Below are 27,046 nucleotides of genomic sequence, written 5' to 3' on the forward strand. Positions count from 1 at the left end.
AAGGAAAAACAATGTAAAAAGTTATTTTTACATAATTTAGTTTTTACATAAAATTTTACATAAAATTTATAATTTAGTTATACACACTAAATTACATATAGAAATTAAATTACTCAATGACTTTTAATAGTTGGCATTTAATATCTCTAAGAACTAACTTGGGTGATTAAACATTATTAGTAACATACCCAGTTTTATTTCTGTCCAGGAGGCTGGGTGCCAAGGATCGGATATAAGCACAGGTACATATAAGCAGCAAGATTACAGTCAACAGACTCTGAAAATTGAAAATGGCAGACTAAAAAGAGAAAAAGAAAAATTAATGTCACAAGATAAACTGCAAAGGTAAAAAAAAAGTCAGACAATTCCATATTAAGAATCACATTTTTTTCTTCAAAAAGGCAAACACATGTCTGAGAACGCTTTTTAAAAGCAGAAAGAAAGTGAGGTCGCTCAGTTGTGTCCGACTCTTTCCGACCCCTTGGACTGTAGCCTACCAGGCTCCTCTGTCCGTGGAATTTTCCAGGCAAGAGTACTGGAGTGGGTTGCCATTTCCTTCTCCAGGGGATCTTCCCAACCCAGGGATCGAACCCGGGTCTCCTGCATTGCAGGCAGACGCTTTACCATCTGAGCCACCATAGAAGCCTTAAAAGCAAAATCACAAAGTATTTTGAGACCATACCTTCTTCTCCATTCTTTGGGCTAAGGAATTCAGAAGATGCAACAAAAATTCTAAATTCAAGAACTTAAAAATACCACCAAAAATGTTACAAATCCAGAACAGCTCACCAAAGCCAAACCAATAATTTATACAGATGTCCTAGGATCCCAGACTACTAGGCAGAACATACGGTCTCCAAGCTCTGCAAGTAAGCTGGCTATCCAACCTCAGTTGAATACTGCCCTCTCTAAATCTGTTTCACATCAGTAAAACTAGGTGGAGAATGGGGAGACAGACTCAATGCTGGCTCAAGATTTTTCAATTCTGAAATTCTTTTAGAATAAGAATGCTTTAAGTAGTCACGTTCCATGCATTAACTAATAGTTGTCAATTAGGTTTTGGTGGAAAAAGGACTTGCTCATTCACTGCTGATACTTTAAGATAAAGAATTTAACACAAGAATCTGTTCTTAAATAAAACTGTTACACATTTATCATAATACTCATCCCTAAAGAGGGGACAAACTGAATCTCCAGCACCTAACTATCCGACAGCCACACAGTGGGAGCCCAATAAGAGATGATAGAGTAAATACTACAATTTTTTAAAAACACAGGAATGGAAAAAAAAAAAAAAAAAAAACAACACAGGAATGCTACTGTACATACAATAAAGAACAACTTTTCTATTATATACAGGTAGCTAAAATATATCAATCTCACACAGTAGCCAACAATATATTTACTTAGTAGACTCAGAAGTACTTCCTGAGGGGGATCAAGATGGTGGAGTAGGATGTGAAACTCACCTCTACCAACAAAACACATCAAAAATACATCTACATGTGGAATAATTCTCACAGAAAACCAACTGGAAATGGGCAGAAGATCTCCTATATAACCAAAGCTGCAAGCAAGATCTCCATGTAACCAGGTAGGACAGGGAAAAAAAAGGCATCAAGATGGGACATCAAGATGCCTCTGGTAGGCATGTGTAAAGGAGAAAGGGTCTACACAGGTAGGCTTGGGAAGCATCCTTGCCTGCTGGAACAGACAGAGGGGTTTCAGGGGCCTAGACTTGATAGCAATGTACGCGTGCTGGCTTGCTAACAATCAGGGTGGAGAGAGACTGGTGCTGATGGCTGCACCTCACCACACTTCCCAAAGTGTGAATCAGGCTGGGCTACAGCTAAGCAGTGACTCTTCACAGACACGCTCTGCAGGAGGACTCCATCTATTAACAGCTGCAAGGAGCCAGCTCTCAGGGTCTGGTGTTCCAGGTCTAGCCACAGAGCCCACAGTCCCGAGGCAGGAGGAAGATGGGCACCCACCAGAGTAAAGCAACTAGAGATTCATTCCCTATGGACTGCAACTCCAAGACAAAAATAGCAGCACAAATAAGGGAGGAGGCTGGGCCCTGCCCAGACCACACATTTCTCATTCAGCTTCTCATTCATTTCTCATTTAGGGAGTCATGAGACCTTCTCGACCACATTCCTGCAGAAAGGCTCCCTGGAGGTCAAAGCGGGAGTGATGTCAAAGGATATTCTACCCATATGCCTTTTTGGAAGAAGTCATCTTGGCTAAGAGATGTGTCCTCACACATGGGAGGATCCTGAGATATACCAAATATGGACTGTGAACCAGGCAAATCAAAATGACTGGCCAAAAGAAACCTGGAAGAAACTACCCCATAAAAGTAATTCAAACTGCCATGAGGGCGTGACTCAGCAACTCTTGAGTCTACCCATGTGTCTATCCACACATACTGTATTCTTTTTTTTCCCCTTTTAACAAATACTTTACTTGTTTCACTACTTTCCAACTTTGTGGGTACTCTTCTGCAAAGCTAAAGGGCCAGGGCCTTGTCACTGACCACTGGTCTAATGGCTAGGATTGGTGTTCTCACTGCCACAACCTGGCCTCAGTCTCTGGGTGGGAACTCAAGCCCTGCTTCAAGCTGCTACAGGCTGAAGCCACCTGAGATCCATCTGAAGCACCCCTAAAGTGGAGGTGGGGGTAAAGGGGGAAGGAGTTGGTGGGTGGGTCTGGGTTTTGGCAGTGGTACCGGGTGGACTTCGATATGCACAGAAAGGCATGTCTCCAGTAGAGAGCCCCTGTGGAGGAGTACTCAGTGCTCCAGGTCCACCCTTTTCCCACCTCTGCTTGGAGCTGGATCTGAGGTGGACAGGTCCTGAGAGAGGCCTGCCACAGAGGCAGTTAAGGTCCCAGGAAACAGCACAACCATCTTGATTCACGCAGCCACAGTGCCCTGGCCCCTAGAACCAGTCCACTCGGCACCACAGCCTACAGCTCAGCACTATATCTGGGACAAACACAATGGAAAAAGAGAAGCAATTTTGGGCTGCATATGGGCAGAACTGTGGCTGTCAAAAATATCGCACTCACACAGACTATACAGGGGTGCTCCCATATTAAAAACACACCTTCAAATCCATAGTAGAGAACTGTTTCTCTTAAATTCATAGAGCCAGAATGAAGTTAAAAAATATGAAAAAGCAGAGGAACTACTCAGATTTAAAAGTACAAGAAAAATTCCCTTGAAAGAAATGAAACAGCCCTCACCAGTCTCCCAGACCCTGGGTTCAAAAAGGAAGAAAAATGTTATAGGAATTAAAAAAGATAACTGTTAGAAATTCAGATCATTGTAACAAGGAATTAGCAACTATAAACATGAACCAATCAAAGGTAGACAATACAATTGCTAAGATAAGAGCAAATATAGATACAATCAACAGCAGACTAAATTACAGAGAACAAATAAGTGGTCTGGAGAATAGAATGATGGCAATCACTCAATCACAACAGCTAAAGAAAAAATTCTAAAAATGTAAACAAGAGATCTCTGATGTATCGTTTTGTTGTTGTTGTGATTTAGTCACTAAGTGATGTCCCACTCTTTTGATCCCCATGGGCTGTAGCCCACTAGGCTCCTCTGTTCGTGGGATTCCCCATGTAACAATATCAGGTTGCCAATTCTTTTTCCAGTGAATGTTCCTGATCCAGGGATCAAACCTGCATCTCCTGCACCAGTAGGTAGATTCTTTACCACTGAGCCTTCAGAGAAGTCCATCTGGTATATCATTAACAATTCAGGGGTCCAAAAAGAAGAGAAATAAAAGGGGACTGAAAATGTAGCTGAGGAAATCAGGACTAAAAACTTCCCAAACCAAAAGAAAGAAACATATTCAGGTACAGGAAGCACAGAGAGTCCCCTTAAAGATGAAAGCAAATAGACCCACACCAACACATATCGTAATTAAAATGGCAAAAATTAAAGACAAAGACAGAAGTCTAAAAGCAGCAAGAGAAAACCAAAGAGTCATATTCAAGAGAATCACCATAAGGCTATCAGCTGAATTCTCTGCAGAAACTCTGTAGGCCAGAAGGGAGTGGCATGATATACTCAAAAAGTTCTGAAAGAGAAAAACCTACAACATATTAAACCCTGCAAGATTATCATTTAGACTAGAAAGATAAAGAATTTCTCAGACAAGCAAAAATTTAAAGAATACAGCAATTCTAATCCTACCCTAGAAGAAATATTGAAAGGTTTTCTCTAAAGAGAAAAGAAGCAAGCCTTAATAGGAAAAGGGGAAATTACAATAGGAAAGGCAAGCATATAAAAGGATTAAGTAAGTAAAGTCACTCAACTTTACTTTGTCCAACTATTTGTGGCCTCATGGACTGTAGCATACCAGGCTCCTCTGTCCATGGGATTTTCCAGGCAAGAGTACTGGAGTGGGCTGCCATTTCCTTCTCCAGGGAATCTTCCTGACCCAGGGATTGAACCCGGGTATCCCGCATTGTAGGCAGACGCTTTACCACCTGAGCCACCAGGGAAGTTCTATCATTTAAATAAGCCAGTACATTGATTGAAAAATAAGAAAAAATGACAAAATGCCAAGTAGACATAGTTATGTGTCAATATACTTAAAAACCTGGTTTAGTTCAGTTGCTCAGTTGTGTCCGACTCTTTGCAACCCCATGAACCACAGCATGCCAGGCCTCCCTGTCCATCACCAACTCCCGGAGTCCACCCAAACCCATGTCCATCGAGTTGGTGATGCCATCCAACCATCTCATCCTCTGTCGTCCCCTTCTCCTCCTGCCCTCAATCTTTCCCAGCATCAGGGTCTTTTCAAATGAGTCAGCTCTTCGCATCAGGTGGCCAAAGTGTTGGAGTTTCTGGTTCACCACAAATCAAAAATATACAACAGACTGACAAAAATCAAACAGAAGGGATCTCAAGCATAATACAAAAGAAAACCAACAAACCACAAAAGAAAAAAAGAAAAAAAAAGAAATCAACAAAGAAGTACAAACGTAACTGGAAAACAAGGTTGAAATGGCAATAAGTACATATTCATCAATAACTACTTTAAATGCCAATGGACTAAATGACCTGATCAAAAGACACAGAGAGGCAGATTAGACGAAAAATAAGACACTACAATATGCCACCTACAAAAGACTCACTTTGGGTTAAGAACACACAGATTGAAAGTTAGTAGATGGAAAAAGATATTTTATGGAATTGGAAATGATAAGAAATTGGTGGTAGCAGTATTCATATTAGACAAAGGAGACTTAAAGTCCATAAAGAAAGGTAGGAAGGACATTATATAATAATAAATGGTTAAAAACAGCCAGAGGGTCTTACACTAATTACATATATGCATCAATGGCCAGATCTTTCAGACAGAAAATCAGTAAAGAAACAGATATCCTAAATGACACATCAGACCAGTTGGACTTGATATCTACAAGACACTACAGCTCCAAAAATCAGAATACACATTTTTTCTTTTAAATAAGCACACATGGAACATTCTCTAGGACAGACCACATACAAGATCACAAAACAAGCCTTAACAAATTAAGAGCACAGAAATTATCTTAAGCATCTTTTCTGACCACAATGGTATGAAAGTAGACATCAACCACAAGCGGGAAAAAAAAAAAACAGGAAAAGAACAAACATATGGAGACTAAACAACATGCTACAAGAATATAAATGGGACAATGATGAAATAAAAAAAAAAAATACTGTGAAACAAATGACAACAAAAACGTGCATGCTCAGTCACTAAGTTGTGTCTGACTCTTTGCAACCCCACGGACTGCAGTCTGCCAGGTACCTCTGTCCATGGGATTTTCCAGGCAAGAACACTGGAGTGGGTTGCCACTTTCTTCTCCAGAGGATCGTCCCAATTCAAGGATCAAACTAGTGTCTTCTGCATTGGCATGTGGATTCTTTACCACTGAGCCACCAGGGGAGCCCCCAAATGAAAAAACACCCTTACAAAATCTATGGGATGCAGCAAAAACAGTTCTAAGAAGAAAGTGCATAGAAGCACAGGTCTTCCTCAAGAAACAGGAAAAATCTCTAACAAACATCCTAATTACCACCTAAAACAATCAGAAAAAGAACAAACAAACCCCAATGTCACCTAAAGGAAGGAAATAATAAAGATCAGAAAGCAATAAAGTAGAGATTAAAAACAACAGAAAAGATCAGTAAAATAAAGAGCAAAGTTTTTGACAAGTCAAACAGAATCTACAAAATCTAGCCAGCTTTATCAAGAAAAGACAGAGAGCCTAAATAAACAAAATAAGAAATGAAAAAAGAAGAAATAACAAATGATACCACAGAAATAGAAGAAAATCATAAAAATATAAACAATTATATGCCCACAAATTGGACAACCCAGAAGAAATGTTTATAGAAACACAAAGCCTGCCAAAATTGAGTGAACATAACTTGAACAGATTGATCAAGTGAAAGAAAACCTGTAATAAAAATACTATTTGCAAACAAAAGTCCAGGACTGGGCAGCTTCACTGCGGAATTCTACCAAACATCTACGCTTCTCAAACTAGTCCAAGTTGAAAAGGACAGAATGCTACCAAATTCATTCCATGACACCACTATTACCTTGATACCAAAACCAAACAAAGACACTACAAAAAAAGAAAATAACAAGCCAATACCTTTGATGAATATAGATAAAAAATACTCAAAATATTAGCAAACTTAATCAAATAGTACATTAAAAGGACTGAACACCATGTTCAAGTGGGATTTATCCCAAGGATACAAAGGTTTCTCAATATCTACAAATCACTCAATGTGAGCAAACTGAAGAATAAAAAGCACATGATCACCTCATTAAACATAGAAAATGAATTCAAACAAAATGCAACATCCTTCCACAACAAAAACTAGAAACCTAGATATAGAGGAAACATCTCAACACAATAAAAGATATTTAGGACAAACTCACAGGCAACAATTCTCAAGGCTGAGAAGCTGAAAGCCTTCCTACTAAATTCAGGAACAAGGGAAGAATGCTCACTCTTAGCAATTCTTTTTTTTTGTTTGTTTTAATATAAATTTATTTATTTTAATTGGAGGCTAATTACCTTATAATATTGTAGTGGTTTTGCCATACACTGACATGAGTCTGCCCTGGGTGTACATGTGTCCCCCATCCTAAACCTCTCTCCCACCTCCCTTCCCATCCCGTCCCTCTGGATCATCTCTGTGCACCAGCCCCGAGCACTGTCTCATGCATTGAACCTCGACTGGCGATCCATTTCACGTATGATAATATACATGTTTCAATGCCATTCTCCCAAATCATCCCCCCCGCCTCCCACAGAGTCCAAAATACTCTATACATCCGTGTCTCTTTTGCTGTCTCGCATATAGATCATCGTCACCATCTTTCTAAATTCCATATATATGTGTTAGTATACTGTATTGATGTTTTTCTTTCTGGCTTACTTCACTCTGTATAATAGGCTCCAGTTTCATCCGCCTACCAATTCACATGTATTCTTTTTAATGGCTAAGTAATACTCCATTGTGTATATGTACTACAGCTTTCTTATCCATTCATCTGCTGATGGACATCTAGGTTGCTTCCATGTCCCGGCTAATATAAACAGTGCTGTGATGAACTCTGGGGTACACGTGTCTCTTTCAATTCTGGTTTCCTTGGTGTGTATGCCCAATAGTGGAATTGCTAGGTCATATGGTAGTTCTATTTCCAGTTTTTAAAGGAATCTCCACACTGTTCTCCATAGTGGCTGTACTAGTTTGCATTCCCACCAACAGTGTAAGAGGGTTCCTTTTTCTCCACACCCTCTCCAGCATTTACTGTTTGCAGACTTTTGGACAGCAGCCATTCTGACTGGCGTGAAATGGTACCTCACTGTGGTTTTGATTTGCATTTCTCTGATAGTGATGTTGAACATCTTTTCATGTGTTTGTTAGCCATCTGTATGTCTTCTTTGGAGAAATGTCTGTTTAGTTCTTTGGCCCATTTTTTGATTGGGTTGTTTATTTTTCTGGAATTGAGCTGTAGGAATTGCTTGTATATTTTTGAGATTAATTCTTTCTCAGTTGCTTCGTTTGCTATTATTTTCTCCCATTCTGAAGGCTGTCTTTTCACCTTGCTTATAGTTTCCTTTATTGTGCAAAAGCTCCTAAGTTTAATTAGGTCCCATTTGTTTATTTTTGCTTTTATTTCCAATATTCTGGGAGGTGGGTCATAGAGGATCCTGCTGTGATTTATGTCAGAGAGTGTTTTGCCTATGTTTTCCTCTAGGAGTTTTATAGTTTCTGGTCTTATGTTTGATCTTTAATCCATTTTGAGTTTATTTTTGTGTATGGTGTTAGAAAGTGTTCTAGTTTCATTCTTTTACAAGTGGTTGACCAGTTTTCCCAGCAGCACTTGTTAAAGAGATTGTCTTTTCTCCATTATCAATTCTATTCAACAGTGCTGAAAACCCTACTTACAGCAATCAAAGAAAAGAAATAAAGAGCATCCAAAATGGAAGGGAAGAAGTATTGCATTTCTTTACACTAACAATGAACTATCAGAGAGAAAAAGTAAAAAACAATCCTGTTTAAAATTGCATCCTCCCTCCCCCAAATAAAGCCCAGGAATAAATTTATCTGAGTTGCTGAAAAACTTATATGCTGAAGACTATAAAACACTGCTAAAGGAAACTAAAGATAACTCAAAGAAATGAAAAGATATCACATGCTCTTGGACTGGAAGAATTAACACTGTTAAAATAGCCATACTACTTAGAGCAATCTATAGATTTAAAGCGATCCATATCAAAACACCTGTGACAGTTTTCACAGAACTAGTAACAATAACCTTAAAATTTACATGGAACCACATAAGACTCAGAATTTCCAAAGCAATCCTGAGGACAAAGGACAAAGCACAAAGCTGGAAGGCTAAACCCTTTCAGACTTCAGACAAGAATACACAAAGCTACAATAATCAAAACAGCATCCTATCAGGACAAAAAATAAACATTTGATCAATGGACAGAATAGAGAGCCCTGTAATAAGTCCATACACCCAAGGTCAATTTACTGATGACAAAGGAAGTGAGAATACATAATGGAGAAAAGACAATCTCTTCAACAAGTGTTGTTGGGAATGCTGAACAGCTATACAAAAATCAATGAAACTGAAATTGAACACTCCCTCACACCATAGACAAAAATAAACTCAAAGTGGATTAAAGACCTAAATATAAATATAAATAAGACATGACACCATAGAAAGAGAACCCAGGCAAAATATTCTAAGACATAAATTGTAGCAGTATTTTTTTTTTTTTAAGATGAGTTTCGCAAGGCAACGGAGAAGGCAATGGCACCCCACTCCAGTACTCTTGCCTGGAAAATCCCATGGACGGAGGAGCCTGGTGGGCTGCAGTCTATGGGGTCGCTAAGAGTCGGACACGACTGAGCGACTTCACTTTCACTTTTCACTTTCATGCATTGGAGAAGGAAATGGCAACCCACTCCAGTGTTCTTGCCTGGAGAATCCCAGAGACGGGGGAGCCTGGTGGGCTGCCGTCTATGGGGTCGCACAGAGTCGGACACGACTGAAGTGACTTAGCAGTAGCAGTCGCAAGGCAAAAGAAATAAAAGCAAAACAAGCAAATGGGACTTAGTCAAACTTAAAATGTTTTTGCACAGCTAAGGAAAACCATCAAAAAAACAAAAAGACAACCTATGGAATGGGAGAAAATATTTGCAATGGGTGAGACCTACAAGGGGTTAATATAAAAAATATACAAACAGCTTGTATGATTCAAGTGAAAAAACACACAACCCAATTAAAAAATGCTAAGCAGGCTTCTCTCCAAATAAGACATTCAGATGGCCATTAGGTACGTTAAAAAATGCTTAGCAAGGTTAATTATTAGAGAGATGCAAATCAAAGCACAATGACGTATCACGTATCATCTCACACTGGCCAGATAACTCTCATCAGAAAGTCTAGAAATAAAAAATGTTGGAGAGGGTGTGGAGAAAAGGGTACCCTCTTATATCGTTTTGGGAATGTAAATTGGTGCAGCCACTATGGAAAACAGTATGAAGGTCCCTTTAAAAAGGAAAAACAGACCTACCGTGTGATCCAGCAATCCTACTCCTAGGCATATATCAGGAAAATATGAACACTCCAATCTCAAAAGACACACGCACCTCACTGCTCATAGTAGCACTGTGTATTAGCCAAGTGGTGAAAACAATCCAAGTGCCTAACAGAGGATTGGTTTAAGAAGATGTGACACACACACACTGGAAAATTACTCAGCTACAAAAGAGTGAAATACTGCCATTTGCAGCAAAATAGAAAGACCTAGAGAACACTACACTAAGCGAAGTTCAAGTCAGAGAAAGACAAGTATCATATGATATCACTCATACACGTAATCTAAAACATAATAAAAATGAATCTATATACAAAACAGAAAAAACTCAAAGACACCAGGCGGGGGGGAGGGATAAATAAGGAGTATAGGATTAGCAGATATACATTATTATACATAAATAGATAAGCCATAAGAATTTACTGTATAGCATAGGGAATTATATTCAATATTTTATAATAACATATGATGGGAAAAGTATCTGAAAAAAAAGAATATCTGAATCCCTTTGCTGAACAGATGAAACTGACAAAATATTGTAAATCAAACCATTCTTCAATTAAGTACAAAGTTCTTGTAAAGTGAGGAGTTAGACAAATAAGAATTATTAAAAAGATACTAAGATTAAATTGTTGCTTGAAAATAAGTGCTACCCTAAAAAGCCCAAAAGAATATAGAGAAAAATGACTATAGTTTATAAGGAAATTAAAACTGAGTAAGGTGGACAGGATCATAATATTTAAATTGATAGACTGCATAATTATAATATCAACCAGTAGAAAAAGGACCCCATTTATAATAGCAACTAGAACAAAAAGCTAAAATATTCAACATATAGGAACAATCTTCATAAGAAATCTGTAATACTGGCATTAAAGACCAAAATTGACAAAGCCTTAAAACATACTAAAGCACACGGAAGTTGAATGGGTGGGATACCAGGTTTTTATAGCAGCACTGTAAAGCTAATCTGTAAATTTAAAGTGAACCCAACAGCAACAAGTTATTTTTGAAGTTGACAACTGATTTTGAAGTACATATAGAAAAATAGGAAAAACAACCAGGAGAATCCTAAAAAAAGAATTACGTCTTTCAGAAACTGTCATAATATTTTTTTAATCTTTTACACATTTTTAATGATTTAATTTACAAACTATTCAAAACATTAAGAAAACTATACATGCTATTTGCCAATATTTTAAGGACAAAAAATCCTCCTGTAAAAGGCTAAGGAATGGGAAAAACAGGAAACAAGACTCACAATAAGTATATCCGTACTAGGTTAAGACTTCATGCAAGGAAGAGGAGATAATGCAGTGCTCTCTCTCAAACCTTTTTAACCTAATTCTCAACTTTCCTGAATTTCTCAAACTTTCAAAGTGTTACTATTATGGGCTTAATAAAGCAAAATTGATTTGTAATTACTGTTTTAATAGTTATTTTCATACAGGAAACTATGGGCACATATTCACTGCACTTGAACGATTCTATGATGACCTACAAGACCTCCTAAAACTAACACCAATGAAAGATGTCCTTTTCATGATAGAGGACTGGAATGCAAAGTAGGAAAATCAAGAGATACCTGGAGTAAGATGCAAGTTTGGCCTTGGAGTACAAAATGAAGCAGTGCAAAGGATAACAGAGTTTTGCCAAGAAAACACACTGTTGATAGCAAACACCGTCTTCCAACAACATGTAATTCTACACATGGACAGCACTAGATGCTCAATACCAAAATCAGATTGATTATATTCTTTGTGGCTGAAGATGGAGAAGCTCTATATAGTCAGCAAAATTAAGACCTCAAGCTGACCGTGGCTCAGATCATCAGCTCCTTATTGCAAAATTCAAGCTCAAATTGAAGAAAATAGGGAAAACCACTAGACCATTCAGGTATGACCTACATCAAATCCCTTACAATTATACAGTGGAGGTGACAAATACATCCAAGGCATTAGATCTGGTAGACAGAGGGCCTGAAGAGCTATGGATGGAGGTTCATAACATTGTACGGAAGGTGATGATTAAAACTATCCCCAATAAAGAGAAATGCAAGAAGACAAAGTGATTGTCTGAGGAGGCCTTACAAATAGCTGAGAAAAGAAGAGAAGCAAAAGGCAAGGAGAAAGGGAAAGATATACACAACTGAATGCAGAGTTCCAGAATAGCAAGGAGAGATAAAAAAGCCTTCTTAAGTGAACAATGCAAAGAAATAGAGGAAGTCAACAGAATGGGAAAGACTGGAGACCTCTTCAAGAATATTAGAGATATCAAGGGAACATTTCATGCAAGGATGGGCTCAATAAAGGAAAAGAATGGTAAGGACAAAAAAAGAAGCAGAAGAGATTAAGAGGTGGCAAGAATGTACAGAAGAACTATATTAAAAAGGTCTTAATAACCCAGATAACCACAATGGTATGGTCACTGACCTAGAGCCAGACACTCTAGAGAGTAAAGTCAAGTGGGCCTCAGAAAACCTAACTATGAACAAAGCTAGTGGAGGTGATGGAATTCCAGCTGAGCCATTTCAAATCCTAAAAGATGATACTGTTAAAGTGCTGCACTCAATGTGTCAGCACATTTGGAAAGTCAGCACTGGCCACAGGACTGGAAAAAGTCAGTTTTCATTCCAATTCCAAAGAAAGGTAATGCCAAAGAATGTTCAAACTATGATATAATTGCACTCATTTCACATGCTAGCAAGGTAATGCTCAAAATTCTTCAAGCTAGGCTTCAGCAGTATGTGAACCAAGAATTTCTAGATGTACAAGCTGGGTTTAGAAAAGGCAGAGGAACCAGAAATCAAACTGCCAAAATTTGTTGAATCATAAAAAAAGTAAGGGAATTTCAGAAAATCATCTACTTCTATTTCATTGACTACGCTAAAGTCTTTGACTGTGTGGATCACAACAAACTGGAAACTTCTTAAGGAAGTGAGAATACCAGACCACCTTAGCTGTCTCCTGAAACACCTGTATGCAGGACAAGAAGCAACAGGTAGAATCCTACACAGAACAGCTGACTGGTTCAAAACTGAGAAAGCAGTATGAAAAGGCTATACAATATCACTCTGTTTATTTAACTTACATGCAGACTACATCATGTGACATACCAGGCTGGATGAATGACAAGCTGGAATCAAGACTGCCAGAAGAAATATCAACAACCTCAGATATTCAGATAATATTCCTCTAACGGCAAAAAGTGAAGAGGAACTTAAGAGCCTCTTGAGGAGAGTAAAAAAGCTAGCTTAAAACTCAGTATTCAAAAAAAACTATGATTATGGCATCCAGTCCCATCACTTAATGGCAAATAGAAGGGGAAAAAGTTGAAGCAGCAACAGATTTTATCTTCTTGGGTTCCAAAATCACTGCAGATGGTGACTGCAGCCAAGAAATTAAAAGACACTTGCTCTTTGGAAGGAAAGCTATTACAAACCTAGATATTGTATTAAAAAGCAGAGACATCATTTTGCAAACAAAGGCTTGTATAGTCAAAGCTATGATTTTTCCAGTAGTCATGTAAGGATGTGAGAGTTGGGCCATAAAGAAAATGCCAAAGAATTGATGCTCTTTTTTTCTTTTTATTTTAATTGGAGGCTAATTACTTTACAATATTGTGGTGGTTTTGCCATACATTCACATGAATCGATGTTTCTGAATTGTGGTGCTGGAGAAGACTTTTCAGAGTCCTATGGACTTTAAGGAGATAAAACCAGTCAATCTGGAAGGAAATCAACCCTGAATATTCATTGAAAGGACTGATGCTAAAGCTCCAACACTTTGGCTACCTGATGCAAAGAGCTGACTCATTGGAAAAAACCCTGATGCTGGGAAAGACTGAAGGGAAAAGGAGAAGAGGGCATCAGAGGATAAGATGGTAAGATAGCATCACTGACTCAATGGACATGAATTTAAGCAAACTCTGGGAGACAGTGAAGGACAGGGAAATGTGAAATGTTCACATCATGTGAAATTTGGGGCAGATGAAGCACAAGCTGGAATCAAGATTGCCAGAAGAACACAACATCAGATCTGAAAATGATGTCACACTAATAGCAGAAAGTGAAGAAGAACTAGAGCCTCTTGATGAAGGTGAAAGAGAATAAAAAAGCTGGCTTAAAACTCAACATCTAAAAAACTAAGATCATGGCATACAGTCCCATCACTTAATGGCAAACAGATGGGGAAAAAGTGGGAACAGTGACAGATTTCATTTTCTTGGGCTCCAAAACCACGGTGTACAGTGACTGCAGCCACAAAATGTAAAAGATGCTTGCTCCTTGGAAGAAAAGCTATGACAAACCTAGTTCTTTTGATTCAGTTGCCCAGTCGTGTCCAACTCTCCACGACCTCATGGGCTGCAGCACACCAGGCCTCCGCGTCCTTCACCACCTCCCAGAGTTTGTCCAAGTTCATGTCTACTGCATCAATGATGCCATCCAGCCATCTCACCCTCTGACGCTTTTCAGCACACTGTCTAGGTTTGTCATAACTTTCCTGCCAAGAAGCAATCATCTTCTGATTTCATGGCTGCAGTCACCATCCACAGTGATTTTAGAGCCCAAGAAGAGGAAATCTGTCACTGCTTCTACCTAGGTCTGACAAACCTAGATGGCTTATTAAAAAGCAGAGACATCACTTTGTTTTTCCAGTAGTCACGTACAGATGTGAGAGATGGACCATAAAGAAGGCTGAATACAAGGGATCATAAGAGACTACTATGAGCAACTATATACCAATAAAATGGACAAGCTGGAAGAAAAGGACAGAAACTTAAAAAAGATACAACCTTCCAAGACTGAACTAGGAAGAAACGTAATAGAAAACATGAACAGACCAAACACAAGTAATGAAATTGAAACTGTGTTTTAAAAACTCCCAATAAACAAATGTCCAGGACCAGATGGCTTCACAGGCAAATTCTATCAAACATTTACAGAAGCGTTAACACCTATCCTTCTGAAACTATTCTGAAATATCGCAGAGGAAAGTATCCTCCCAAACTCATTCCATGAGGTCACCATCACTCTGATGGGCTTCCCTGATAGCTTAGTTGGTAAAGAATCCATCTGCAATGCAGGAGACCCCAGTTCAGTTCCTGGGCTGGGAAGATCCACTGGAGAAGGGATAAGGCTACTCACTCCAGTATTTTTGGGCTTCCCTTGTGGCTCAGCTGCTGAAGAGTCCACCTGCAATGTGGGCGACCTGGGTTTGATGCCTGGGTTGGGAAGATCCCCTGGAGAAGGGAAAGGCTACCCACTCCAGTATTCTGGCCTGGAGACTTCCATGAACTGTATAGTCCATGGGGTCGCAAAGAGTTGGACAGTGACCTTCACTTTCACTCACTCTGATACCAGAACAAGACAAAGATACCACACACACACACACAATTATAGGCCATTATCATTCATGCACAGACTCAAAAATCCTCAACAAAATACTAGTAACAAATTCAACAACACATTAAATGGATCATGCATTGTGATCAAGTGGATTTCAAGGATGCAAGGAATTTTAAATATTCCCGAATTAGTGTGACACTAACAAGCTGAAGAATAAAAACCATATGATCATGTAATAGGTGCAAAAAAAGCTTTCAACAAATTATACATCTATTTCTGATAAAAACTCTCCAGAAAGTGGACATAGAGGGAAAATACCTCAACATAATAAAGGACATATATGTCAAACCTACAGGTAACATTATATTCAATGGTGAAATGCTGAAAGCATTTCCTCCAAGATCAGGAACAAGACAATAAGACCAGTCTTACCACTTTTATTAAACATAGTTTTCGAAGTCCTAGCCATGACAATCAGAGGAAAAAAAGGATCCAAATTGGAAAATGTGTGATGTGTTACTGTTTGCAGATGACATGGTATTATACATAGAAAATCACGAAGAGGCTATAAGAAAGGTACTAGAGATCATCAATGAATTCAATAAGGACGCAGGAAAAAGAACTAATACACAACAATTTCTTTCATTTCGATACACCAACAGTGAAAGATCAGAAAGGGAAATAAACAAACCATTCCTTTTACCATTGCATCAAAAAGAATAAAATAGCAATAAACCAACTTAAGGGTACAAAATATATGCACTCTGACTATCCTACACAAGTCAATCTACATATTCAATGCAATCCCTATCAACTGATGACTGGTATTTTTCACAGAACTAGAACACAAAGTTTTATAATTTGTATGGAAACTCAAAGGACCCTGAATAGCCAAAAACAATCATGGAAAGAGAAAGAGAAGTGGACGAATCACATTCTGTGACTTCAGACTATACTACAAATCTGTAGAAATCAAAACTTGTTACTGGCACAAAAACAGAAATACAGATCAAAGGAAGAGGCTAGAAAGCCAAGAAATATACCAGTGCACCTATGGTCAATTAATCTATGACAAAGGAGCCAAGAATACACAATGCAGAAAAGACAGTCCCTTCAGTAAGTGGTGCTGGGAAAGATGGACAGCTACAAGTAAAAGAATGATATTAGAATACCATAAACAAAAATAAACTCAAATGGTTTAAAGATCTAAATTTAAGACTGGATACAAACTCCTAGAGGAAAACACAGGCAGAACACTCTGGCATAAATTGCAACAGTGTCTTTTTGGATCCCTCTCCTATAGTAATGTAATGAAAAAACAAACAAGTGGGGCCTAATTACAACTGAAAGCTTTCTCATAGCAAAGAAAAAAAAAAAAAAAAACAAAAAACAATGCACAGAATGGGAGAAAATACTTGCAAACAAAGTGACCAACAAGGGCTTAATCTCCAAAATATACAAACAGCTCACACAGTTCAATATAAAAAAACAAACAATGCAATCCAAAAATGGGCAGAATATCTAAACAGACATTTCTCCAAAGAAGACATACAGATGGCCGAAAAGCACACGAAGGATACCCAACATTACTAATTATTTGAAAAAATGTAAATCAAAGCTAGTGAGGTCTCCTCACATGGTCAAAATGGCCATTATAAAAAAGTCTACAAACAATAAATACTGGAGAGGATGTGGAGAAAATAGTGTACATTCTTACACTATTGGTGGGAATGTAAACTGGAACAGACACTATGGAGAATAGTGAGGAGTTACCTTAAAAAACTAAAAACAGAATGATCATACGATGCAGTAATCCCATTCCTGAGCACATATCTGGAGAAAACCTATACATCCCAATGTTCATCGCCGCACTATTTATAATAGCCAAGATAGGGAAACAACTTAAATGTCCATTGACAAAGAAACGAATAAAGACGGTGAGTACATACGCACAATGGAATATTCAGTTCAGTTCAGTTCAGTCGCTCAGTCGTGTCCGACTCTTTGCGACCCATGAATCGCAGCACGCCAGGCCTCCCTGTCCATCACCATCTCCTGGAGTTCACTCAGACTCACGTCCATCGAGTTGGTGATGTCATCCAGCCATCTCATCCTCTGTCGTCCACTTCTCCTCCTGCCCCCAATCCCTTCCAGCATCAGAGTCTTTTCCAATGAGTCAACTCTTCACATGAGGTGGCCAAAGTACTGGAGTTTCAGCTTTAGCATCATTCCTTCTAAAGATGACCCAGGGCTGATCTCCTTTAGAATGGACTGGTTGGATCTCCTTGCAGTCCAAGGGACTCTCAAGAGTCTTCTCCAACACCACAGTTCCAAAGCATCAATTCTTCAGCACTCAGCTTTCTTCACAGTCCAACTCTCATATCCATACATGACCACTGGAAAAACCATAGCCTTGACTAGACGGACCTTTGTTGGCAAAGTAATGTCTCTGCTTTTGAATATGCTGTCTAGGTTGGTCATAACTTTTCTTCCAGGGAGTAAGCGTCTTTTAATTTCATGGCTGCAGTCACCATCTGCAGTGATTTTGGAGCCCAAAAAAATAAAGTCTGACACTGTTTCCGCTGTTCCCAATTATTTCCCATGAAGTGATGGGACCAGATGCCATGATCTTCGTTTTCTGAATGCTGAGTTTTAAGCCAACTTTTTCACTCCACTGTTTCACTTTCATCAAGAGGCTTTTGAGTTCCTCTTCACTTTCTGTCATAAGGGTGGTGTCATCTGCATATCTGAGATTATTGATATTTCTCCCGGCAATCTTGATTCCAGCTTGTGCTTCTTCGAGCCCAGTGTTTCTCATGATGTACTCTGCATATAAGTTAAATAAGGAGGGTGACGATATACAGGCTTGACTTACTCCTTTTCCTATTTGGAACTAGTCTGTTGTTCCATGTCCAGTTCTAACTGTTGCTTCCTGACCTGCATATAGGTTTCTCAAGAGACAGGTCAGGTGGTCTATATTCCCATCTCTTTCAGAATTTTCCACAGTTTATTGTGATCCACACAGTCAAAGGCTTTGGCATAGTCAATAAAGCAGAAATAGATGTTTTTTCTGGAACTCTCTTGCTTTTTCGATATTCAGTTCAGTTGCTCAGTTGTGTCTGACTCTGTGACCCCATGAACTGCAGCATGCCAGGCCTCCCTGTCCATTACCATCTCCTGGAGTTCACTCAAACTCACGTCCATCGAGTCGGTGATGTCATCCAGCCATCTCATCCTCTGTCGTCCCCTTTTCCTCCTGCCCCCAATCCCTCCCAGCATCAGAGTCTTTTCCGATGAGTCAACTCTTTGCATGAGGTGGCCAAAGTACTGGAGTTTCAGCTTTAGCATCATTCCTTCCAAAGAACACGCAGGGCTGATCTCCTTTAGAATGGACTGGTTACTCAGCCATATAAAGAATGAAATAATGCCATTTGCAGCAACTTGGATTGACTTACAGATTGTCATAGTAAATGAAGCTAGAGAAAGTCAAACAGTGTATGATATCACTTGTATGTAGAATCTATGAAAATGATACAAAGGAACTTACAAACCAGAAGCAGATTCACAGACTTTGAGAACAAACTTATGGCTACCAAAGGGGAAAGACTGGGACAAGGGATAATTTAGGAGCTTAGGATTAATATAAACATAAAATAATCAACAAGGACCTACTGTTTAGTACAATGAACTGTACCCAGTATTCTATAATAATCTACATAAAAAAGTATCTGCAAAAGAATGGAAATATGTACATGTATAACTGAATCACTTCGCTGTACACCTGAAATTTACACAACATTGTAAACCAACTACACCCCACTATAAAATAAAAACTAAAAACAAAGTACATAGCATGGTTCCCTTCCTGTTAATAGCTAACAGCAAGAATTCACTGATATTCACTACATTCTTGTTTTGGATGATCTTATTCATCCTCATATTTGATGTGGATGTTATTAATATCCTAATTTTATACATGAGATAAGTAAGGCATAGAGCAGTTATAAATGAAAGAGAATAGGACATACATTTTAAAAACGAAATAGCAACTTCTAACATATGTAAATAACAACTGAGCAATGCTGACCAAAAAAAAAAAAGCCATTTTCACAAAGAAAAGTCACGAGAGGCTTCAAGGAATTGAGTCAAGCCTGAAAGGGCACAATCAAATGGCAAAGAATACAGAGCAGGCTCCAGAAGAGACAAAAGCATGGGAAATATCCCCAAAGAATCAGGAATTTGCATGTTCAGGGTATAATGAGCAGACTTACTGTACCAAGCAAAGGATTTACCTAATAAAGTGGATGGAAAAGAAATTTGCAAAGGTTTATTATCTTCCTAATAGAGTATCTAAATTCATGATTTTGCAATCTATACTTTATTCCCTGAATGTCTTGTTAAAGAAATGTACTTAAATGATATGTCTGGGATTGGTTTCTAAATAACCCAGTGTGTGTGTAGGGGGAGGTGTGGAGTTGATGATGAAATGTTGAGTATATGTGGCTTCACTATATTCTTCTTTCTACCTTACATGTTTAAATTTTTTATCATAAAAGATTTTTAAGAGGCACTTAAAAACATACAAGAACATTAAACATTAAAGAAGTGGGGTGTGTATACATATGTTAGTGTGTGAAATCATTTACAAATGAAAACCACTTATTAGTAGGTACTATATGATACGTACAACTTTGTTCCTGGGATTTACAGACTCTAAAATTTAAACAAATAATCTTAGGTGGTAAAGTCTTTTAGATGTACTTAGACTCTGGTCCAGAGAAGGCAACAGCACCCCACTCCAGTGTTCTTGCCTGGAGAATCCCAGGGATGGGGGAGCCTGGTGGGCTGCCGTCTATGGGGTCGCACAGAGTCGGATAAGACTGAAGTGACTTAGAAGCAGCAGCAGACTCTGGTCAAAAGTGTTTCAAACTCGCAGACGTTAGTCTACCACTGCCTAGCCTACCTAAGCACTCCTCTTAATGCTTAGCATCTGTTGTCAGCTGATACAAAATTTTAGTCTCAGAGTTAAAGGAAACAGATGTTACTGTAGTGTAGATAAGTAATTGAGGTTTTCAATAGGGAAGTGTTATTGAAGGGAAGGGAGGATGCTAAGAAGAAAGCAAGCATATTTAATCACAAAATAGAGGGAAATACGATTAAAAGAAAGGTGAAAATGGAAGTACAGCTCCCTTACTGTGTTCTTTTTTCCAGAGCCGTAAATCACGCGCTCCTCAAGGCACACTACGTTTATGTACATGCTGTACGTTTTTCCGGCTTCTGTCTCAAGAGTCGTCTCCTCCGTGAAGTCCTCCCTGTGCCCACCCCACTCTCCACACCAAGCAGAGGCTGGATCTTTGTGCATTTACGTGTTACACATATACCTGTCACCCGCTAGATGACCTTATAACTGTTTCCTCTATTTTATGGAGGTTCTTATCAATCTCCTGTGCTTATTAAATAAAATAGTACACAGCAGTCACTGAAAAAATACTGAATGAACAGGAACGTGAACACAACTGCAAATAAACATTTTAACAAATGCAAGAGCACCCTTAGATTCCAAATTAACAACGCATGTTATTAAAAAAATGTAGGTTAGACTGCTGAATGTTTTCTTAACTATTTAAGAGAAACCTTCACACACAGCTTTGCATTTATATTTACTTATCAATGGTATTTTGCAAAATTCAGAATGAAGAAACATATGTTTGTGCTAAGGGCCAGGGCTATAGGGTAAAATAAAGGTCTGAGGTAATTTCTTCTCAGCATCCAAATCTTGTATCACTAACCAGAATGCAGAGAAGTTCTATTGAGCAGTCATCCTTGAGGTGCTTGCATACGGGACAGTGTGTGTTCTTTTGAGTCCACTTAATTTGTAAGAGATATATCCTCATGAGTTCTGGATGCCTGAGGCAGCAGGCAAATTGGCTGGCAGAAAGTTCTAGACCCTCAAATCTAAGGTTTATCTAATTTTCATCAAAGACATCTTGTGACAATGCCAGGGAGATATACAGTGGCATGCTATTCAGTCTAATAAATTCAGCTCACTATTAAACATTAAATAACACACACTGGAACTAAGGAGTTACAAAAGTTACAAACTACAATAGAACTTGCTCCTTCTGGAGGCTTGAGGAAATAATCTGTTTTCTTGCCTTTTCAAGTTTCTAAAGGCTGCCTGATTCCTTGGGCTTGGTGAGCCACTCATCACTCTGACCTTGACAACTTCTTTTGTGATCATGACCCTCTTGCTTCCCTCTCACAAGGATTCTTGTGATTAAACTGCCCTGTCTCCTCGTAATTCAAGAAATAATCTTCCCATTCCAAAACTCTTAATCACACATGCAAAGTCCCTTGTGTCACCTAAGATAACATATTCAGTTTTTTGTTTTTTTTTTAAAGGGGGCTGGGGAGAATTGCGTTCTGTCCACCACAGCTACAAACAATTCCTTTTTATAAAGAGGTATCCAGTAACATTCCCTAGACTCAGGGCTGCCTGTAGCAACTTCTGGAGCACAACCTCAGATACAATCAGAATGGTAACCTTTGGGGTCCTGGAATACAGGAGTCCCACCCTGTCCATTATCATCAGAGTTGTGCTTGCTCTTCTAAAACTGGTAATGAATATCTCAACTTTTTTTTTCCCCTCAAAGGCCCCTTTTTACTATCCCTTCATACTCCAGACCCATCATACTACTTACAGCTAAGCAGAGCTTCTGATGTGTTTCAAATCACTGCACTGAATTTTAAATTTATCAAACTAGAAGGAAATAAACTTGATGAATCAGTCACTTTGCATAATTACTCTGAAGTAGATGGCAATTTATTAGGCCACTGAAATAATAAAAATAACCCAGACTTTCATTTGGTCACATTAGATTGAACGTTTATCAATAAAGGATAGAGACTCGTCAATGCAAAGGTTAGCGTCCAAAATGAAATTACCTCTAATGTTGACACGTCTCTTTAAAACTCTCTATTCTCAAGTTGATTTGAAAAGTTAGGAGTATTTATTTCATGTTCAATTTCTATCATTTTATCCATAAAGATATAATTTGTTATTTCCAGAGTCATTCCTGAATGTTAAAACTATACTAAGTATGGATATAAGGGCAAGACTTCAACATAAGAGTTTTGTTTTTAGATACATAAATAAAAATACTTCTAAGTTGAAAAAAAAAAAAACCAAAAAAACCAAAGCATTAGGAACAGAAGTAAAAAAGGGGGAAAGATTCAGGCACTAGAATAGTACAAAGAAAGAAACAATGAAAAACGCTAAAAAAAATACACATATTAATATGCTGAACAGTGCTCTGTCCAAGACTGCTAAATGACTAGTTGCTTGCTAACTGTACTTATCCTGCAGAAAAGACTTTGGCTAAGCCTCCAGCATATTCATTAGTCCTGGATCTCTTGAGTTCCATGGAGCTTATTTATTTTTAGGATTATCAACACAAATTATTTAGCCAGTCTCTTGATTAAGGGCCTTCTTTATGCATAACACTGTCTGGGAGCTTCAAATGTTGACTGCCTCCTACATGGGGAATACATTTTTATTGACATATTCTTACAGTTTAACTGAGAATCAAACTTAAATTTTTAAAACTCTAAACACTATAACTATTTTACTAATTTCAATATCTATTGCTTTCATGCAAAACTAAAGTTTTTGATCCCTCTCTGGAAGTGAAATGAAACCCAGAAATGATATTTCTGACCTAATTGTGATAGAAATTATACAGCACTGGAAAAGTAGGTCAGCATTTTATCATTTACAAATCTAGGTCAGGTCAGCATTTCCTAACTAGTTTCTATTGTAAATTCATATGCACCACTATTATCTCTTAAAATGAAAAACATGGAAACACAGGGATAAATGTAAGACAGTATGTGAATGTGCAAACACATACAACACCCCATTTCCTCAAGAGTAAGTCTTATATGATAGAAAATATTTCTAATAACATACAGGAATATTAACGTTTTCTTTTTCACTTCTACTCTGTTCGCCACTGGCAACACTGGTGGTCATTTGTGCCTATTTTCGTATCTCGTCAATAGGACCTACAGTGTGTTTGTTCTATTTGTGCTGCTTATTTTGAGCTTAGACATCTCACATCTAAATATGAAGCAACAAAAGTGTCACAGCTATTACAAAGAGGAAGCATGCATGTAACTACGACAAACAGTAGACTTAAGAAAATTGATGTAAATGCTTCACATCTCCTTGATAAATAAGAGAAAGTAGTCTGAAGGAAAAGTGCAAATTCTGTTATGAAAAAAATATTCTGATCATGCAAATAGATAAGACTGACAAAATGGAAAAACTTGCAAATAAATGAAGGCAAGCAGGGTATGAACCCTGGCTACTCACTTTACCTAGAGCTTTAAAAAAATAATCAACGCCCAGAAATTTGGACTAAACTCTGTGGCATGGGCAGATATCCATGCAGTACAGTAGACTCCTTCTGCAGGGTCTAGAAACCTTTAACTATGGGCTCTGGCTTTGTTGCTTGTTGACTATATTCAGAAGACACTGTATTTAGTCTAAACTTAAATTCCCATTCTAAAGAGCTAATGTGATTTTTGATCAGTTATCATTTAAAATCACTGTCATTTTTAATAATTTTAATCATTTTAATAGCCGGCACCTGGTTTTGCTTGTAAGACTTCCTCCCAGCACTTTTGCTGTGTAAACTGTTTACAGGTAACAATCCTTTAGGTTAGTACACTGACGCACTTGAAACTAAGGTGGAGTTATTATCTTAAAAACAAGGTGATTTGTTCTGATGTCTTAATGAACACTTTACTGTTACTCTTTTGCACTGAACTTTGCCTATTTCTGGGAAGAGGTGAATTTGTCCAAGGGAAAAACAGTTGTTTGTAATATTGACATAATGTCACTTTCTAATCATGATCATGGTTTAAAGGATTATCTTGGTTAAATATATACTGGTTTGATGGGCAAATGCTCTTATCATTAGCACAAATTACATGATTTTATAGTTTCCAGAGGTGGGTTAAGAGTGGCCTGTGAGGCAACTGGAAGCAAATGGTGCACAGAGACTATCCGGGGAAGACTTGGTGATAAGGGTCTCTCATAAAGAGAGCGAGGGAGAGAGACTGTGTAACAGCCAGTGTTACAGATTCACTGCATGGAAAAATATTTTCCAGAATTATGAATTACTTAACAGCCTGGAATTAATTTTTCCATATTGCTTTTCTGTTATATTTATACTTGATTTTGAAGGACTGCTTATGTCACTGGAAGCAATCAGTACCCAGTCATTGTGTAACACATAATGATACTTATCGTACAACAAAGCCTGAGTTTTTGCCAACTGTAAACCTAGTGTAAATCCATTCATCTGTACCATGGCCTTTTCTCTTCACACTCAGCAGATTCATAAGGTTATTTGCCTTTAGTGATTTCACTTTCTTACAGTATGAAATGATGAAGGTTGATAAAAGGAGAGATTACATTTAAAAAATAAATAATAAAGAACAGGAAAGCAAAGCTAAAAGAAACAGCAGCTCTAATTTATTTCTCTGTGAGAATCTCAGGTCTCCTTAAGTGTTTTCCTATTTTGGCTCTTCAAATCCAGCCTAAGCTAAAATGAAGAGGTATGGTAGATGCTGTTAACACATATGCACAGCTCCCAAAGACTTCAGTAGGGTAAGTAAAGACCAAAAGGAAGCAAAACTAAAAGAAGATAAAACAAGAGAGCTGGGTTCAATCCCTGGTATGGGAAGATCCCCTGGAGAAGGGAATGGCAACTCACTCCAGTATTCTTGCCTGAGAATCCCATGAACAGAGGAGAGCCTGGTGGGCTACAGTTCATGGGGTCACAAAGAGTCAGACACGACTGAGCGACTTTCACTCACTCACTCACTCACTGTGGGCTCAGAATTTGTCAAAACTCCCTGGGAGTTTTTACTTGCAGTTAGAGTTACAAGCCACTATGCTACAGAAGACCAGCATCCACTTCAGATACCTACCTACTAGCCTAACGCAGAGGTTTTCAAAGTGTAGCTCATGGAAATTCCTCATATATTTATGCAGTCAAAACTATTATTATAATACTAAGAAAATAACCTTTCTACTGTGATGTCATTTGTATTGAAGGTGCACAAGTAACAGTAGCTACAGAATTATGATCTTGACAAACAACCCACACCCTCACCCACTGAGGCATACAAATGTTGCTTTTCCTCTTGAATTCCCTGTGGGATTAATGGCGTTGTAGTATAAAAAGGGCCTGAGATTTGGTGACAAGTGGAGCTGTTAAGTTTAAATCTGAGCTTCACTACTCATAAGCAGTGTGGTCTTGGGGAAGACACTTAACAATTCTGCACCTTTTTTTTCATATGTACACTGTGGCCAATAATGTACGATTTTAATAAAACATCATATGTAAAGCACATGGCAGAGCTGGTGCTTAAACAATATTTTCTTCCAATCATCTAAACTGGACTTGTACTTCACCACTCTTTATTAAGCACCTTATAATGATTTTCTTATCTTTCAACCTACTTACACTTGTCAAGAGGGCAGTCATTCAATCAGTTTCTCAGATTTTAACCTTCTTTACAGATAGAAAAATTAAGACCTGGAGCTGACTGTGGCTCAGACCATGAGCTCCTTGCTGCAAAATTCAGGATTAAATTTTAAAAAGCAGGGAAAACCATCCAACCATTCAGGTATGACTTAAATCAAATCCCTTATGATTATACAATGGAGATGATGAATAGATTCAAGGGGTTAGATCTGGTAGACAGAGTGCTGAAGCACCATGGATGGAGGTTTGTAACACTGTACAGGAGGTGGTGGCCAAAACCATCCCCAAGAAAAAGAAATTCAAGAAGGCAAAGTGGTTGTCTGAGAAGGCCTTAAAAATAGCTGAGAAAAATATAGGGAAAGATAAACACAAATGAACACAGAGTTTCAGAGACTAGCAAGGAGAGATAAGAAAGCCTTCTTAAGTGAACAATGGAAAGAAATAGAAGAAAACAATAGAATGGGAAAGACTAGAGATCTCTTCAAGAAAATAGGAGATATTAAGGGAACATTTCATGCAAAGATGGGCATAATAAAGGACAGAAATGACAAGGACCTAACAGAAGCAGAAGAGATTAAGAAGAGGTGGCAGGAACACACAGAAAAACTATACAAAAAAGATCTTAATGACTCAGATAACCATGATGGTGTGGTCACTCACCTAGAACCAGATATCCTGGAGTATGAAGTCAAGTGGGCCTTAGGAAACATTAATGTGAACAAAGCTAGTGGAGGTGATGGAATTCCAGGTGAGCTATTTCAAAATCCTGAAAGATGATGCTGTTAAATGCTGCACTTGATATGTCAGCAAATTTGGAAAACTCAGAAGTGGCCAGAGGACAGGAAAAAAATTTTCATTCCAATCCCAAAGAAGGACAATGGCAAAGAATGTTCAAACTACCAGATAATTGCATTCATTTCACATGCTAGCAAGGTACTGTTCAAAATCCTTCAAGACAGGCTTCAGTGGTACATGAACCAAGAAC

At 38.2% G+C, this 27,046-nt stretch overlaps 1 protein-coding gene across 1 annotated transcript in view; it reads right to left on the bottom strand.

Moving 5' to 3' along the window:
• Positions 1-27,046, bottom strand: part of TMEM167A (transmembrane protein 167A) — a 47,901-nt gene that overhangs the window by 15,582 nt on the left and 5,273 nt on the right. Inside the window, exon 2 of the mRNA XM_086412875.1 lies at positions 189-298. Within this exon, the coding sequence (XP_086269001.1) occupies positions 189-298 (110 nt within the window). The remainder of the gene's footprint in view (positions 1-188; positions 299-27,046) is intronic.

The sequence above is a fragment of the Bos grunniens genome, chromosome 7 (genome assembly GCF_055505025.1).
Source record: "Bos grunniens cultivar Pamir isolate PY7600 chromosome 7, Bosgru_T2T1.0, whole genome shotgun sequence".
Taxonomy (NCBI): domain Eukaryota; kingdom Metazoa; phylum Chordata; class Mammalia; order Artiodactyla; family Bovidae; genus Bos; species Bos grunniens.